General features: G+C 42.0%; 1 protein-coding gene across 1 annotated transcript in view; it reads right to left on the bottom strand.

Annotated features, from left to right (window-relative positions):
- Nucleotides 1–18,992, bottom strand: part of LOC306827296 (contactin-associated protein-like 4) — an 85,845-nt gene that overhangs the window by 19,674 nt on the left and 47,179 nt on the right. Inside the window, exons 10-16 of the mRNA XM_079349003.1 lie at nt 17,935–18,106; nt 7,840–7,946; nt 5,985–6,104; nt 4,534–4,734; nt 2,599–2,761; nt 1,821–1,948; nt 525–695 (exon numbers count right to left, since the gene is read on the bottom strand). Of these exons, the coding sequence (XP_079205129.1) occupies nt 525–695; nt 1,821–1,948; nt 2,599–2,761; nt 4,534–4,734; nt 5,985–6,104; nt 7,840–7,946; nt 17,935–18,106 (1,062 nt within the window). The remainder of the gene's footprint in view (nt 1–524; nt 696–1,820; nt 1,949–2,598; nt 2,762–4,533; nt 4,735–5,984; nt 6,105–7,839; nt 7,947–17,934; nt 18,107–18,992) is intronic.

Below are 18,992 nucleotides of genomic sequence, written 5' to 3'. Positions count from 1 at the left end.
TCAGATAAACAAACATGACACAGTTTCTGCTGCTTTGTCTCTTGAGACTGATGGATGAAATGCAGCGATACAAAGCACTGAAAGCAGAGTATTCAAAGGCAAAGATAAATCATGTCAAGTCAATAAAATATTTTTCCGCCTTTTTTTTCCATGAATTTCAGTCCCAACTGACTTCGGCTTTCTTGTACAACTTCAGCTGATTTCAAAGCGTGTAAAGGTTTGCACACGAGTCGAGCATTGCAGCAGCAGACTTCACATCTGGGAGAAATGTTGAACACTCAGGTGGTTAAAGGTGTAAAAGTGCGAGACTAAGCTGTTCAACTTAGTGTTAAAGTGAGGACAGGAAGGTGGAGAAATCTGAGCTGAAACTAAAATACAGCATATAGCTCTTAAAGGATCATTTGAGACAGATTAAGTCTGTAACCGCTGGTCTACTTTTTTTTTTCACACAGCTCCAGATTAAGACTTTCACAGACACGTCACTCTAATCCGGATCAGATCTTCACCCTCCAGCTCTTACTCACAGCTCAGCTCGATCCGGATGAAGTCTCTGATGCCCAGGTTTTCCAGGAACACGCCGGAGGCGGCCGTGGTTTTAAACAGGAAGGAGACGTCTGCGCTCAGCTCCGCGTGGAAGGTGGGGAAGTGGAGGTACGACGTCTCTTTGTCGAAGAACGCGGCGTTCCAGAAATTCTCTGAGAAGCAAAAAAAAAACGACACCGTCACCTTTTCGAGATCTTTACACGTTAAACATGCCGCAAACACATGAAACAACACACGCAGGTCAGAAGCTCTTTTTAATTAATCAGGCCACACATTCATGGAAGAATTAATACTGATGGTTGTAATGGAAAATAATTGAAAGGAGGAGCACAGCGTGATACTTTGATTTACCTGGTAATGCTTCTAATGAGGAACAAGAATCAAAGTGTGAAATCTTAAGAGAAAACATGCTTCAGCAATCGCTCTGCTAATGATAATTAGCTTCTCCATGTGGAGCTTCTCAACCAAGAACAATTAATATATCACACCATGAAGAGATGGAAGGAAGTGTTAAACAACCTCCCTGAATTATCAAAGAAAATGATCGCTTTGAAAGGAGCTTAGCTCTTTTAAACAACTCTGTTTCTATGTAAAACTGCTTCATTGCCACTGTCCCTTCAGTGTGTTTTTAATTGTGTTCCTTCTTTATACTATTTTAATGATGGCCGTGTGTGGCACTGATGGCTGTAAATCTAATTTCCCTGTCAGAATGAGAGCGATGTGCTCCATCCTTGAAATTACAAGTCATTATTTCAAGCTGCTTAATGCAAAAGATAACTGTCCTATTGTGTGAAATTAAATTCATAGAGTTCAATCAAACGGCTTTTCTGTTCTTTCTTAGTGTGTTTTCACATTCGGCACGATTGTTTCGTACAAATTATGTGTTTATGCACAGTCCAAAACAACAGGAAGCAGTGTGCACAGAGTTGGAGAATAAAGCACAAAGAAGAAGAAGAAGAAGCGACCATGGCTGAACCTGTCCTGCTCACTGTGATGAGACGCCAACAACGGCGCTCTTCAGTACTAACTGTGCCCGAGACCACCTCTTAAAGCGGACTCTGACACAGTTCCTATAGTGCGGTACAAGTACTGTATGTTTGTGTTCACACTGCACACGTGAACCAGACTTAGGGGTCAAGTGATCTTTGATCTGGGCCCCGGTCCCTAGATATAAAACCCCCCCTTTAGTCTTAACTGCAAGTCTGTATTTCCCATAATAGACTGATTCCTGTCATCCTTCTATCATGTGTAACCAGGCAACCAGAGGCTGGACTTACTGTCTCCATGACAACGCAGCGGCCCCACCCTGTAGGCAGCCTCTGTGCCCGGCCTCTGGACGTCACCCAGCACCAGAGACCTGACAGGGAGGTTCTCGGTTTGGGTGAGCAGACCAGAATCTTCAGTCCTGCAAAGGGGGGGGGGGGGAGAAGAGAACATAAGTGGAGGAAAAGAAGAACAGGAAGGAGGAGGAGAAAGAATAGGACAAGTGTAGGAGAGGAGAATATAACAAAAGAAGAAAGAGAGCCAGGAGATTAATTGGAAGGAAGGTCAGAAGATAAATTACCAAAAAAGAAAAATGCTTTAAAGAACAAAAGATAAAAGAAGCGAGGGAGAAGACGATTAGGAAGCTGTGAGAGTTTAAGAAAAACAGGTTTAATATTTATAATGGGACAATGTGATTTATAAAAAAAAAAGCGTAACTTCTCATCCAAACAAAAAATAAAACGTGTACCGCATAATTATAAAAAACTACTGCTGCATCTGAGACAATTTGTTTCGGAAGGCTTTAAAATGGTGAGCGAGACGTTACCGCGGACACATCACTTCATCTCTGACAGTCTCTGTGACAGCTTTATTTAAAAAGGAGCTACGGACACAGACAGTAACTTGACAATTCAGTTGTCGGGTAAGATTTTTACAGGAGAGGAAATAGAAAAGAAAAAACTTCTTCCAGACAACTTCTACCCTGACAGGATTCACTGGAATGAATGATCTTAAGGATGAAATGACCTGTGCTAAAACACTCAAACATCAAATTGTTTTAAGGTTCAGTACCACTCCATGCGGTCTGCGTCACAGTTGCAGTAGTGTTGTGGGTCCACACAGTCGCCCTGCAGGCCGCAGGCACACTGCTGGCTGCCTGGCTGAGCTCCGCCCCAGTAAGTCTGGAGAGTACCGGGACCAGGACCGCCGAACCACCAGCTGAACGGAGAGCCCTCTGAAAACACACACGAGAAAAAAACAACAACCTTTTATCGCTCTGAGCAGGCGTAACAGCGTTCTCTTGTTTCATCTCGTTCAGCTAACGTCTGACTTTAGCAATAACAAACATGAAGCGTCTTCTGTGTTGGGAAAGTTTGTGCATAAAAAGGACATCAAATATTTTCTCTCACAGAGCTACTGCAAGGCAAAACTTGGTTCAGTCTAAAGAAAGAGAGTCTAAAGAAAGTGGCTTGTTTTACTTTTTAATCTAGATTTTATTATGGATCACTGTCACTGTTTAAACTGAGATTAATCTCTGAATGTAAATAGCTATTTGCCATTACTCGCCTTTTTAACTGCATGTTTAATATTTGATCATTTCAAATTGAATAAACAGCTCGCAGGGAGCTGAATAACGTTTTTTCTCTGGTGTCAAAGCTTATCTTTGTGGATGTTATTATTGCACAGTTATCTCCACTTTGCAAAACCAGCTAACAAGCTCTGTTGAGTAAGACAAGCGAGTGTCGAGCGCCCTCCTACCTCGTTGCTCGCCTGTCTGCGTGAGCGACACAGAGGAAAAATAGAAACGGGGCGTCGGGGTTAAAACAGCACGCCGCGGGCAGAAAGGACGCTCCAACAGTAAACGATTCAATCAAGCTGATTGTGTCGCTATAAAGACTTTAAAAAAATGATTTTTAGTTACTTCTCTAAAACGATGCAGCAATAGTTTCTTTGGGATTATGATATAGAACAAAACTGCTGAAGGAAGCTTCCTGTTTGACTGCTTCTTTCTGTTTACATTAACCTTTCTGCGATAACACAGCTCAACCAAGCTGCTTACATCAGCAAAGCACCTGTCCACAAGACACAAAAAAAAGATGCTTTCAGGACTCAAAGCGAACACAGGTCTCCTCCCTCCATCCACGCTGTCAGCCTTAATGTGTCATAAAGTGAACTGGGCTCTCCCCATCACTCAGAAGGAATCAGTGTTTGAAGCAGAGGGATGATAGCCGGCTCCTACATCTAACACTAAATATATAGTGTGTTTATGGAAGGAGGGAGAGGATAGTAAAAAAAAGTAATTCACACTGTGTAGGAGGAGAGGAGTGAGAGGAGCTGATTGGATGGGTCCCTGTTGAGTCAGCTCTTCTGTATTTTCCCAGAGTGCAGCCATGAGTTTATAATGGAACTTCTATTTGTCCACCCATTCTTCTTTTTCTACCTCTTTCACTACTTTCATCCATCATCTGATCTCTGGGTCCCCCTCCAAAAAGAAAAAAAAAAAAAAAAAGTTGCTTCACCAGTCAAATTTATCTCCGAGGCGGTCTGTGAAGTTTCACGAGAGAAGGAGGAGAAACTCTGAGGAAGAGTTGAGAGGGAGGCAAAATGTTCACTCCCTTTGATTAGCAAGTTAGCATGCTAACATGTTAAAGTAAGCACAGAACGGTAAAGGCCGAAACTAAGTTTTAGTCATAAAACAAATGATCATTTTCATCTGATGGTGGCGCTTGAAGAAAAGTCAGTGGATGATCACAGTTTTTACAAATAACCCTGAGAGGAATATGCAAACAGTATCTTAACCAAATATTACATCAGCCTGTGGGTGTTTTGAAGTATTCGCTCTAAACAGCGAACGTCGACCACAGGAAAAAAAAAAAACAGGAAAAGGAAAGGAATGACAATCCAAACGAATCACTTGCTAGCTTTATTCAGTCTGTAAGTGGATTCTGCACTGTTGTGTTGCTGCTCCGTTGGATCTATCTGCACAAACATTCTTGGATGCTTTACCTGGAGTGTTGAGGAGGCGGGACTTCCTGCAGCGGTAGGACAGCTCCTGCTCACAGTGCTCTGATTGGCTGATGGCTGCTGATAACTGCTCCTCCTCAGTGGAGTAGTCGAAGTGGACCAAACGCTGGGTGACACCGGGAGACGGTCGGACTCTGCTCAGCTCTGTGTTGTTGTGCTGGATCAACATCCACGTGGTCTCCTCTGGTGGGAGGAAACGTACAGAGTCTTAGTAACGACTACTGAAGCTGAATAACCATTAATTCATCTGAAGATGCTAATTATTTGGGTTAAACTTGATGTTAGAATTGATAATACAAGTTTTGCTAAAAGGGTGGAAGCAGATTGAAACACCTGGACTCAAATACTGTGCGTTTTATCTTTTTGATATGCCGATATTGTAGAGACGGGAGAGTAGTCAGAGTCGGAAATAGTGCGGGAAAGGAGCCACAGGTCGGATTTGAACCCTCGCCAAAACCATTTCATGCACTGCGCCAGAGTTAGCCTTCAGATAATTTACATCTGCAGTCCCTTTGACACAAGGATAATTATCTTAGCATCATATACTCTCAGAAGAAGGAGGACTCAACAGCAGCACCTTTAGACAGAGTATTTTCATGTTGAGTTGACTTCAACATCACGTGACCTCCATTGACCAACCACTTAAAGGGCTTTCATCTAACCTCATGTGACTGTTTCATTCTGTTCCTTAAAGTCTCCTGATGGCTTTTCATTTGTCAGTGTGACTCTGTAAGTCAAGTTAAGTTTATCTGTAGGCGTCACAACTTTATTTATAGAGCGCAGTTCAGCAACAAGGCGATTCAAAGTGCGTCACAAAGAGAAATTGAAACGTTAAAATAATACAATCTGAAAGAAAGACAGAAATATGACATTAGGAGTACATACAGTTATAATGGTGCTCACTGTTTTATTGCTCTGAAGTCAACTAGAGACTAATCTTCTCGATGCACACCGAGTCACCTGCCTCTCTTTCCGAGGTGAAATTGATTGAGGCTAACAGGTTGCTCTGTTTGTGTTCGGGTAAAGTCCTTATGTGCCCTGGAAAGACCACGTTACAACTCAACACTTCACCAACTTGTAATCGAGTGTAATTGTGTCGGGTCGGTCAATAAGGATTTGAAATCACAGAGTCAAAAACTGTAAATTAACATAAGAACTCGATTGAGACAACCAGAAGGATAAATCAACAACAGAGACAGGATTTTATAACCAACGAGATTCATGCACGGATACAAATCATATAAAGCACTTGGAAAATATGAAAGCCCATTTTTCACATTTATACGACTATGCAAATGATGTGACACGAGAAGAAGAGAGGGAATAGAAGATCAGAGAGAGTGACAAGAGGAGCATCATTTACGATTACGCAAATAATACTCGTAAAAAGTGTGACGAGTGATCATGAGAGGAAGAGTACAAGCGTGTGTCACCTGTCATGTTGCAGTAGACCAGCTGCGGCTTGATCGGTCCGCTGCCGTCCACATCGATGTAAAAAGGTCCCGACGTGTTGCCGTTGTGTTTGTACGCCTCGCAGGACTGTTCGTACACAGCTGGGAGGGGAAATAATGAGATCAGCTGCGGCGTGAATCAACATCAGCATCAACACATCAGCTGTGAGGGGACGAGGATCACACAGTGTGTGCGACTACAGGCGCTGAATCACTCACACATAACGACTGAATCACTGCGGGAAACACTCCTAACTTTTATTCCTGCGGGAGCGTTCAATAGATAAATAAAAATACAACCGGAGTGGACAGTAGGGAATGATGGACGCTCTACGTCTCCTTGCAGTAGACACATCTCCAGAGCTTTATCAGCCCTGCATCGTCCTCTTTCCTGTCTCTCCCCGCCTCACATGCATGTCAAGCAGCAGGCAGGTGAATCCATGTGAAGGTTCCCCACACTCTGCTCCCCTGTTTATCTCTCTCCTTCTGCACAGCCACCGGTGTTTTATTCATCACATTCCCCTCAGTGTCTCCACACAAACATCAGCATGAAAATAAAACCCGAGGTGAACTGTGTGGGAAACTCTGCTTTTCTGTTTTCCAGGTATTTTCAACTCGAGGGGAATCGGTAAGAGAAGGTGGTAAATCACACCTGTAAAGTTCCCCCCCTCGCTGCTGGCTGCTTTTCATTTATTCATTCACTGTTCGATAGTTTAGTCACGGCTACAGGCTCATCAAGCTCCATCATAACTCAGTCACAAAACCTCCTCCACGGGAAGGAGAGGATGTGCAGAGATCAAGTCGAGCTCTCAGCAGGCGGTCTCTTTAAAAGGCTGATTCTGCTTGTGAAAATGTTGCATTTATTTTTTGTAGATTCAGACACCTACGAACTGAAAACAGAAGACTATTGCGTCAAACGCCAGGCTCAGGGGTGACGTCATCGTCGCTACCTGCACTTCTTAGTTTGTGGTCATTTAAGAGCTTAAATGTAAACCCAGTCTATGAGCCTGACTTATTTTGCTTGTTTCTAACTGTCTGTGTGTTTCTTGCTCTATCCACCTGTTAGACTTTAACAAACACAACGCTGCTCAAATGTTACTTCTAGGCCTCCGTACACGTGTGGTGTCTGCAGAGAGCCGGTCCTCTGACAGGACGCTCCTTCAAACCAGAAGAATATGACGGATGTGGTCATGCCAAGCGGCTTTCACCTGCAGACACACGCAAGTGTTAGCTTGTGCTAGCGTGTGTTAGCTTGCAGTGTGGGTACAAGCAGTAAAGCTGCACACTGAATCCTGCAGTGAGTGCTTCTGGAGGAGGAGGGGCCCAGTTTGAATGTCCTGTTTACAAGCCGCAAAAAAAAGAAAGAAAAAACAAGAGAATTCTTTTTTTTTTTTGACTAATATAACCTTGATAAAAACAAAAGGCTTTGACGACTAATCAATAAACTGTTACAGTTTTGTTTGTTCAGTGTCTGCTTTTATCACTTGAATGTTTACTGTGAGTCCTGTTTATTTCTTTTACTGCATTATATATGAAGCCATTTGAATTACTTTATCAAAGTTGGAAAATAAATAAACGTGACTTTTATCATCTTGGTTTTATCTTCTTTGCAATAGAAGTAAAAACATAAATGTATTTCTAAGCGTTTAGTCTGCTTTTATCTTCTTTCTTTTCTCTTCCTCAGAGTTTAATTATGCAGCAGGCGTGGGATGTTTGACACTCGCTGCTTTATTCTTAATTAGTTTCACATCTCGTCTCAGCCGAGCTCTATCTTTGTCTATCTGTCCTCAGAAGGTTCGGTGTTCATCTGCCCGTGTTTTACTGACAGGTGACTCACAGCTGTGGCAGGTGGCTCCACTGTATCCGCTGTCAGAGCAGTTACAGTGAAACATGGTCCAGGACTGACTGCAGAGACCGCCGTGTTCACAGCGACTGGGAGAGCACCTGAGAGAGAGAGAGAGAGAGAGAGAGAGAGAGAGAGAGAGAGAGAGAGAGAGAGAGAGAGAGAGAGAGAGAGAGAGAGAGAGAGAGAGAGAGAGAGAGAGAGGGAGAGAGAGAGAGCGATTAGTTCAGACCGAGTCTCCTGATTGGACAAGAGGCCTTAACATTAGAACACAATCACAGATACTGAAAAGTGTCTTATTAATCAATCTGATATCTGAGAATCACAGATCACACTATTTAACTCTCTGCATGATAAATGTGAATGAACATAAAACAAAGGGACTGGCCCGTGGTTACCATGGAGAACACCAAAGTCAGACATTTCTATAGAGTATTTGGGTTGCTTGGCAACAGTCCTGTTTCAGTTAAGATGTGGAACTAATTGAATTAAATTGAAAAAAAAATATATATATTTTTTTTCCACTGTTTCCTTCTTAATTCTTGTCGTAGAAGTGAAGTATATTAAAAGTGATTTCACACTCCAGGTTTTTTTTAACTGAATATCAGCACTGCTGTGATTATCTTCGACACTCGGCTTGTTCTTTTTATTTGTCTATATATATATGATGATCCTCATAATGTTGTCAGTTTTTATTTGATGTAGTCTTCTCTTATGACGCAGGAAGTGGACAATAAGAAAAAAGAGTAAATGGACTTGAGCTTGATCAGCCATCTCTGGTCTTCTCAATACTTAAAATGCTTTCACACCGCAGGTCACAAAACGAACCTTCACACACTGACGGTGGAGGCTGATATACACTGAGACCACCAGAAGTAACTTGTGTCTCTCATACAAAGTGTCTTGAGAGTCTTGCCCAAGTACACATCAAGCAAGAGCTGGGAATCAAACCCTCGACCTTCCAGTTGAGAGACAAGGACTCTACAAACTGACCACAGCTGAATGGACAAATTCTCAGACGATGACGGAGCAGCCAGAGGAACTTGGGATTAAGCGTCTTGCATAAGGATTCATTCAACATGTGGCTGCAGCAGGCAGGGAACACCAGACCAGAGACGACCGACTCGACCGCAGAGCCACAGCTGCACCTCTAAAACTTATAGATAACAGGGGACTAAATGTTATAAACCTGTCTTTTAACTTAAAGATCCACAGATCATCTCTAAGAACATGAAAAGAAATACGGAGGATGAAGGGCACCATGCGTTCAACATCCAAACCACACTGCCTTTAAAAAAAACAAAACAACACTGTTCATGTAAATGAAAAGGACCTCTCACTAAATGCTGCTGCCTTTACACAAAAGAAACATCTCTTCAGCTGGAGCACTTCGAGGTTATTCATTAGTTTGTCATCAGTGTGATTAAATACAGAGCAAAAAAAAAAACTGAATTCCTTTAGTGTAGGAGGAATACAAACTCAAATAAAACACTGCTCATTATCATATGTTTCCAGTGATGTTGTGGGCTGTTGCATGTTTTAAAATTCAACTCCTTTTTGCAGAACGAAAAGACACTCACACACTCCTGCAGAATATTTATCATAAAAACCTTCACCTTTCAGATCAAAAGAATAATTTGACTTTTTAACAGATGAAAAGGAAAAGCTTTCTAGAAGCGGAGGAGAAGTGATCCTTTCACTTCCCCTCTTCTCTGATTGAAGCGAGCTGCTCCTCCCAAGTGTTGTTTGAAGAAGCTCTTTAAATGAAACCAGCTCCCGGGAGACTTCACTCGAGCTCGGAGTTATTTATAGATAAACATCATACTGCTCTTATCAACGCATCATGACATCAGTGCTGTGTGGGAGACATGTAGGAGACTGAGGGAGGTACCCTGCCATGTTTAAGTGACACTGATATATAACATTAGGACATTAGAAAAATGGGGAAAACAAAGAAGTGCTGCAGTTTACACAAACACACTCGTGAAAATGTCTCAAAAGTTTCTGGGTGAAGTCTTGTCACATGTGTCCCTCTCATGGTGAAGTGTCTCTATATATATTTAGAAGGCAGCACATGATGTAAAGAAGAGCTGCATGAGTAAACTGTTATTGTAAGCTGTCTGTGCATCGCCACAGTTTCATCAAGTCAAAGTGGTGTCATGGGCCAAAACAGGTTGTGAGCCACTGCTGTAGAGAATTAACAGGAGTGTTGACATGTTGCATGGTTTTTAAAGCGTTGAAAACTTCACAAAAAAACCCCAAAAAAGACAGATAACTGCAGTTTGGATTCACGATAAAACGCAGATGTTTCTTTGTGTGCAGCCTCACAAGGGTAAGGTGAAGTTAAAGGAGGATAGGAAGGATTTCAACACACTGGTCAGACACTCGGCCGCTGCAGCTGCGACTTTATGAAGCTTGATAAACCGTGCTATAGTTCATTTGTAACCCACATAGATGTAAAAGCCTGATTTTGAAACAACACAGTACAACCTAAAACAAAATCCAATAAGCTGAATCCTTGGCACGTGGCACAGTGAGAAGAAAGGCTTACAGGTGTACAGGACAGGATGTGCAAGTGCACTCTATTGAACTGTGACAGGACTTTGAATAACACAATCTTTCAACCATCTAAGAGTTCACTCGTCTTTAGATAACCCACAAAAGCAGTGCTGGTATTTTCAGTAAGGACTACGGAACAAGGGGGAAAAAGTGACGTAGATAAGAAAGTATGTTCGAGTGACGCTTGGAAAAAACAAAGCCGACACTCTGTGTCTCTGGTAAAATACATGGAGACAATGTGTGACCTCTTTCTGCTGAGGACAACAGGACATGATGAGTAATACTGTTTTTGTATCCTCACTGCCTGCTTTCCATCTGTTGCAAGACCGGCTGGCACCTCCAGGAGGTCTGAGACACACACACACACACACACACACACACATACACACACACACACACACACACACACACACACATACAGACTCGAACACATGCACATTTGCATGATTGGTGTTTGCAGAGCTTGTGGATATGTAAATGTGTTTTTTCACCTCTCTAAATTTTAAAAAACATGACCCGCCACCTCACACCTTTGTTGGGAGTTTAAATATTTTAACAGCATGTGACAGAGTAGTTTGTGTGTTTTTCAAAACCCAGGTGGGAATATTGAGGGGGAAAAAAACAGATGACTGAACAGAATCTGCAGCCTCCCTTTTATTTAGATAAAAGTCCTGACTCAGCAGCCTGCCAGCCTGCTACACTGTGAGTTTTTACCCCCATTTATCTCTATACTGCTTTAATCTAAGAGTAAGCTGGAGCCTTGCAGATAAAGCACTTGGCTTTCACTTTAAATTCACATTACCACACTTCTTGGTTCTTTTGTTCCTATATATTTACAGTTTCTCAGTAAGAGAGGGTTTGGCAGGGATGTACTGTAATTAAACTCAGTCTGGAAGAAGTGAAATCTCGGGTCTTTTACAGACATTTACAGGTTTCAGCAGGATTTATGTGACTGCTAATGAGTTAAGAGGTTGTTTTAATTTACAATTTCTCCAATATATATGGTTTTCCTTAGTCTTAATTGACCTCATTAAATATGAAGGGGCAACTTTGATTATCCTCACTATAGTCTAATGAAGAAGCCAGTGTTAATGACTAGGCCATATATCATCAGGTAGAAGAGAGGTTAAAGTGTAGCTTTGATGCAGTCTGTCTCCTGGTATTGAGTTTTATAGGTTTAAGGTTAATTTACCACGTCTAAGAAGAAGAAAGGTCCTTCTGATGTACGGCCGTATATATATATGTAGTGCCCGATTGGACAAACTCTCATATTCAGACTCTGATGTGTCTTATTGAAGATGCATGTTCAGACTGACAGAGTCTCTTGATATGAAACTGGACCACCAGTTTGGTCTTTAAATGTGGGTGGAAATGCTTCACTTTTTCCTTACGTAAAAAGACTTTGATTCAGTTTAACATCATCACATAAACTCAGATAAACTAAGCTAACGCTAATCTGAGGGAAATGAAAGTGTGGGTTGGCCCAAAGGTGTGAATGTTGGGTATGGCTCTCACATCACCAGGATGGCCGAGTGGTTAAGGCGTTGCACTCAAGATGCAATGGACAGATGTCCTTGTGGGTTCAAATCCCACTCCTGGTAATACGAAGCTCTGGTTTGACTTTAACACAAGTGTGTCACAAGAACTGCATGGTGGGTTGTGCTTCCTGGTATAAAATACAACTCAAACAATTATAGGTATCAAAAAGATGCTTTACAGAAGATGCAGTGGATACAAGTCTTCATCAGTTCAGATACCATTTTTAAACAAAGGCAAAAAAAAAAGACTTTAAACCTGGTTAAGCACCATGCAGAAATGACATCTACTGAGCATTGTCTGGTACCAGGATGGCCGAGTGGTTAAGGCGTTGGACTTAAGATCCAATGGGCGAATGCCCTCGTGGGTTCAAACCCCACTCCTGGTACAGTATTGCCGAATGAATAGTACACCTACTGCCCTTGACTCCAGGCTGTCTTAACTTCTGCTCCAGTCAAGCAATTAAAATTGATAGCTACATAATGACTTAATCATGCATCGCACTAACGCTGTGTATCCCCCTGAAATGTAGGGACATTTTCAGTCCAGATCCACATTCACTTTTTTGTATAATTGTACTTTTGTCAAAGGACAAACATCATAGATCACGCACACTTATCAATAAATCAATTGTTATTCTTATTCATGTTATCTCACATCACCAGGATGGCCGAGTGGTTAAGGCGTTGCACTCAAGATGCAATGGACAGATGTCCTCGTGGGTTCAAATCCCACTCCTGGTACTATCAAGCTGTGGTTTGACTTTAACACAAGCGTGTCACGAGAACTCCATGGTGGGTTGTGCTTCCTGGTATTAAATAAAACTTGAGCAATTATAGTGAAATCAACAAGGTGCTTTACCAAAGATGCAGTGGATACTAGTTTTCATCAGTTTTCTAAACAAAATATTTTCTTTAAACCCATGCAGAAATGACATATACTGAGCTTTGCTTGGTACCAGGATGGCCGAGTGGTTAAGGCGTTGGACTTAAGATCCAATGGGCGAATGCCCTCGTGGGTTCAAACCCCACTCCTGGTAACGTGTTGCTAAGGGATTGGTACAGCCACTGCCCTTGACTATACTTGTTGTCTTGATCCCGAGGGAAATTTAAGGCATCCAGTAGCAGTGTGCAGTCAGGACACAAGACATTGGTTACAATGTTAATCTGCTGTTCCCCTCCCCTCTGTATACAATAATTCCCAGATGTTGAAGGACCCCAGCCTTCTCAGGAAGTACAGACGACTCTGTCCCTTCCTGCAGGTAGTCTCCATGTTAGGCAACCTGTCCAGCTTGTCATCCAGTTGCAGTCCCAGATACCCGTAGGTCCTGACCACCTCCACGTCGACCCCCCGATGGAAACAGGTTGTAGATGTACCTGTCCATCCCTGACACAACCAACTATCGCACTGTCGTCCGAGTATTTCTGCATGTGGCAGAGCTCAGTTATACTCTAAGTCAAGAAAAGACTGAATCGTTAATCTTATTCATGTTATCTCACATCACCAGGATGGCCGAGTGGTTAAGGCGTTGCACTCAAGATGCAATGGACAGATGTCCTCGTGGGTTCAAATCCCACTCCTGGTAATAATAAACTCTGGTTTGACTTTAACACAAGCATGTCACAAGAACTGCATGGTGGGTTGTGCTTCCTGGTACAAAACACAACTCAAACAATTATAGGTATCAAAAAGATGTAGTGGATACAAGTCTTCATCAGTTCAGATACCATTTTTAAACGAAGGCAAAAAAAATGACTTTAAACCTGGTTAAGAACCATGCAGAAATTACTACTTATTTCTACTGAGCATTGTCTGGTACCAGGATGGCCGAGTGGTTAAGGCGTTGGACTTAAGATCCAATGGGCGAATGCCCTCGTGGGTTCAAACCCCACTCCTGGTACAGTATTGCCGAATGAATAGTACACCTACTGCCCTTGACTCCAGGCTGTCTTAACTTCTGCTCCAGTCAAGCAATTAAAATTGATAGCTACATAATGACTTAATCATACATCGCACTAACGCTGTATATCGCCCTGAAATGTAGGGACATTTTCAGTCCAGATCCACATTCACTTTTTTGTATAATTGTACTTTTGTCAAAGGACAAACATCATAGATCACGCACACTTATCAATAAATCAATTGTTATTCTTATTCATGTTATTTCACATCATCAGGATGGCCGAGTGGTTAAGGCGTTGCACTCAAGATGCAATGGACAGATGTCCTCGTGGGTTCAAATCCCACTCCTGGTACTATGAAGCTGTGGTTTGCCTTTAACACAAGCATGTCACGAGAACTCCATGGTGGGTTGTGCTTCCTGGTATAAAATACAACTCAAACAATTATAGTGAAATCAAAAAGGTGCTTTACAAAAGGTGTAGTGGATGCTGGTTTTCATCGGTTCAGATACCATTTTTAAACGAAATATTTTCTTTAAACCCGGTTAAGCACCATGCAGAAATTAGAACTAAACTCCGTTGTCTGGTACCAGGATGGCCGAGTGGTTAAGGCGTTGGACTTAAGATCCAATGGGCAGATGCCCTCGTGGGTTCGAACCCCACTCCTGGTAAATATTGACAATCTGCCGACTCACAGAGCACGATAATACACTGTTATCATCCCTGACACACTCTGCTCAAAGAGGAGAGGAACGTATGGGAATTTTCCCTTTAAGCTTTATATCCCATGAATCTCAAATTCAATCATCAGAGCTAAAGCGAGGGAAAGTACAGTGGGAGCCATCATCTTTTATCTAGTTCTGGTCCCGTCAGTGAGTCTGATCTGTGAACTCTGATGAACAATATTGAAAAACATGTAAAAACGGAAAGACATTTGATTAAACCCACTGGAACAGATTCTCCTTCTAAGCTGAAAATGAGGCCTGTATGTAGCTTTATTTATACCTATAAATCACTATGCAGACATTTGTAATCTCATTTGAGATGTCTCAGATAATATTGGTTTATTCAGTATAGTTATGACATTAATGTTTACTTTAGATTAAATTGTGCTTGTTTTAGTGACTGTCTGACTCCATCAGCACCAACATCAGACTGTGATGAGATACTGTCACATAGTTTTTCAAGATCGTCCTTTTTTAATTCCGACAAGATGAAATTCTGACACAATCTCTCTCGGTTTTGTTAGCACACTAAACAGGTCCTTGTAATAGATTCTGCTAAATCAAACAGTTCCCTTTAAGAGAGCTATTTGCATTGAAAGTGTCACTACTTGTTTCATCACGGTGCTAATTAGAGAAGACGCGATCAAAGCTGATTAATTTAAAACGAAAGGCAGATGCCAAGGTGAGAATAAGGCTGATTATTCAGAGAGAGAAACAGATGAGAGAAAACACAGGCAGGTGTGTTGATTCGTCAGATATGAGGTGAAATAAAGCAAACAGGCATGTCAGTGGATATTTCACACCTCAGGCCACTGAGCAATAATTCTCCGTTCCTTATTGGAAAGGAAACGACTGTGACTGTGAGTGCATGCTTTTTCATTCTTTTCATTCATTTGTTTGTTCTTTTTTTTTCAGAATCCGACGCTGCACACCTCTTCAACTCACAAATGAGCGACTCCACCAAAAAAAAAAAAAAAAATCAAAGAAGAAAAAAAAAAACACATTTCTTTTTCACAAAAGTTTAGTCTCAGAGCAGCTCAGAACGACAACAAAATACCAAAGAACTTCTGACAGACGGACTAGCTGCTGGTTCTGTCTGTATCCGCTCTGTGCTTGTCGTCTTATTGGAACTCTATCAAACCTTCGATCAACCCAACGAGTAGAAAAAGCTGAAGGCAGGTTCTTCAGCCTCCTGACAAACAGGGACAGCAGTCAGATCAGTCATTTCCTTTATCTTTTTATATTTTATTTAAAGGGTGACTCAGAGGCAAAAAAAATACTTTAAACCCTGTTAAGCACCATGCAGAAATGACATCTACTGAGCATCGTCTGGTACCAGGATGGCCGAGTGGTTAAGGCGTTGGACTTAAGATCCAATGGGCGAATGCCCTCGTGGGTTCGAACCCCACTCCTGGTACAGTATTGCTGAATGATTGGCACAGCCACTGCCCTTGACTCCACGCTGTCTTAACTTCTGCTTCAACTGCTCAGTCAAGCAATTAAAATTGATAGCTACATAATGACTTAATCATACATCGTACTAACGCTGCATGTCTCCCTGAAATGTAGGGACATTTTCAGTCCAGATCCACATTCACTTTTTGGTATAACTGTATTCTTGTCAAAGGACAAACATCATAGATCATGCACACTTGTAAATAAATCAATTGTTATTCTTGTTCATGTTATCTCACATCACCAGGATGGCCGAGTGGTTAAGGCGTTGCACTCAAGATGCAATGGACAGATGTCCTCGTGGGTTCAAATCCCACTCCTGGTAGTACTAAGCTCTGGTTTGACTTTAACACAAGTCAGAGGGTAAGAGAGGGTTTGGCAGAGATGTACTGTAATTAATTTGGTCTTTAAATCTGGGTGGAAATGCTTCACTTTTTCCTTCTGTAAAAAGACTTCGACTTCAGTTTAAAAAGATGCAGCGGATACAAGTTTTCATCGGTTCAGATCCCATTTCTAAACAAAGGCAAAACAAATATTTTCTTTAAACCCGGTTAAGCACCATGCAGAAATCAGATCTACTGAACATTGTCTGGTACCAGGATGGCCGAGTGGTTAAGGCGTTGCACTCAAGATGCAATGGACAGATGTCCTCGTGGGTTCAATTCCCACTCCTGGTAGTATTAAGCTCTGGTTTGACTTTGACACAAGTGTGTCACAAGAACTCCATGGTGGGTTGTGTTTCCTGGTATAAAATACAACTCAAACAATTATAGGTATCAAAAAGGTGCTTTACCAAAGATGCAGTGGATACAAGTCTTCATCAGTTCAGATACCATTTTTAAACAAAGGCAAAAAAAAACAAACTCTTGAACATTACTGAACATTGGTACATCCAGTACCAGGATGGCCGAGTGGTTAAGGCGTTGGACTTAAGATCCAATGGGCAGATGCCCTCGTGGGTTCGAACCCCACTCCTGGTAAACTTAATGAGTCTAACTATTGACAATCTACTGTCTAACAGAGCATGATAATACACTGTAACATGTAGAGTCAATTGTCGAAGCAGAACAAACACGCTGTACATTAACATTGACAAAACATGTGATGCCCCCCATAAAGGGTGGTTTTTAATTATGTCTCTGGATCCACAATGACTTTTGTTAAAAGGAAACAATAACCATTCGTTTTTATATGTTTTGACTTAAGATCCAATGGACAGAAGTCCTCGTGGGTTCAAACCCCACTCCTGGTATAACACCCTGATGAATACCCGTCAGACTTTCTCCTGAGTTTATTATGTGAGACTGTTACTGAAGAATAAAACATAACTCAATCTAAAAGACGTATGGGGAACAATGAGAATAAAAATACAAGACGAATAGATTCTCCTCTTATTAAAATGCTGATATGTTGAGACACATTACCTGAGGCAGCACACTGGGTTCAAGAGTTCAGCAGACTACCTCTGACTGACTCTCAGAGTGAGGACTTCGTTTTTCCAGCTAAAATCTTTGGTGAATTCCTAACAGAACAAACCCCCAGGAGTCCTAATGCGAGGACAGACGCACCAATTATTTTAGTTTACTTTCTCCTAACACAGCCAGGTGGGAGCTCCTGTGCCTGAGGATGTTTTGTGATTACAGTCCCAGGATGTGAAGCAGTGGTCTGGCTTAGAAACGAACATATAATAAGGTCTGAGTCGTGCTTCTTTTGTAGTTCTGTAGTGATGCCAAACTTTTCATCCTGGACACTTAAATGTTTTCGCAATAATATTCCAAAACAATCGATGGAGTGAACTTCACGCGACAGCTTACCGAACAACTAAAACTGTGATTTCAGCATTGGGCGTCTCAGTAATGGCGGAGAATGAAACACGGTGGCAACCTGTTGGACAAGTGGGAGGAGTTTCTTACCTGTCAATGATGCCACACATGTCGATCTGCAGTTGACTGTAACTTCCCAGCAGTCTTTGCTGCACCATCATCAGGTCCACTGGCTGGTTGTCCGTGCTGAGGAGACGCATGCAGCCTTGAAAGACGTTAAAGGGATTTTTGCATTCCTGACTGTTTTCTTCTGCTGGACAACCTGAACCAGAGAGTAAAACAACAGTAAGAGTCAACAACAACAACAATGAGGAGAGAGACATGAAAGCAGAGTGGACAGCATCAAAACCAAAGACAACTGTTATGTCACACTGCAGTAAACATGCCGTACCACCAAGAGAGTTGAACTGTGGTGTTTTTTTTAATCCTTGGCTGCAGTTGTGCAAATGTAGGCCAAGCCTTGATCAAATGAAAATATATATGATATTCTTAGAAGTTGGCTTAATGTGGAAAAATGAGATAGGGATTGTGCACATGTATTAGAGTGTACGAGGGAGGCCGTGAAACGCCTGAGGCAGTTAGAGAACATGCCACGACTGCAATATTGTTGAACAAAGAGCGGACAAAGGGAGATAAGATTTAAGGAGAAAAGACTCCAGAGAAGGTAGAAAGGGCCGAACAGAGAGACATAAATGAGAGAGAGAGAGAGAGAGAGAAGAAGAAGGAAGGATAGGAGGCCAGAGGAAGGACAGAAATAAGAGGAGAGTAGGAAAAAGAGATAAAGGAGACATTACTTTTAATAGAACGCAGCCCAAAGCTGAATTTGTCTCAGTGCACTCCAAACTGCAGAGGTGAGGAACAAACAATTCACAAAATCGTTCAGGGCACACAGTTCATGTGCATCCATGGCAGAGCAGGAGGGACAGGTAAGTATGGAACAATGTGGATGAAATAATCTTACACACATGAAGGGGCAGCATGGTCCAGTTTTAGTCTTGGACATACTGCACGTACGTGATTCTTACAGAGGTACATACAAGCAGATGGACACATTGAACATGTTGGACGATGTTCTTCCAACCATCCAGCTACAGCATTAACAAACGTAGAGAGTGCAATTTGATTACTGTATCAGCTGAATGCTTTTT

This window comes from Symphodus melops (genome assembly GCF_947650265.1).
Source record: "Symphodus melops genome assembly, chromosome: 7".
In the NCBI taxonomy this organism is placed as follows: domain Eukaryota; kingdom Metazoa; phylum Chordata; class Actinopteri; order Labriformes; family Labridae; genus Symphodus; species Symphodus melops.
The sequence above is the reverse complement of the archived record's forward strand: the minus strand, read 5'-3'. Positions and strand labels throughout refer to the sequence as shown.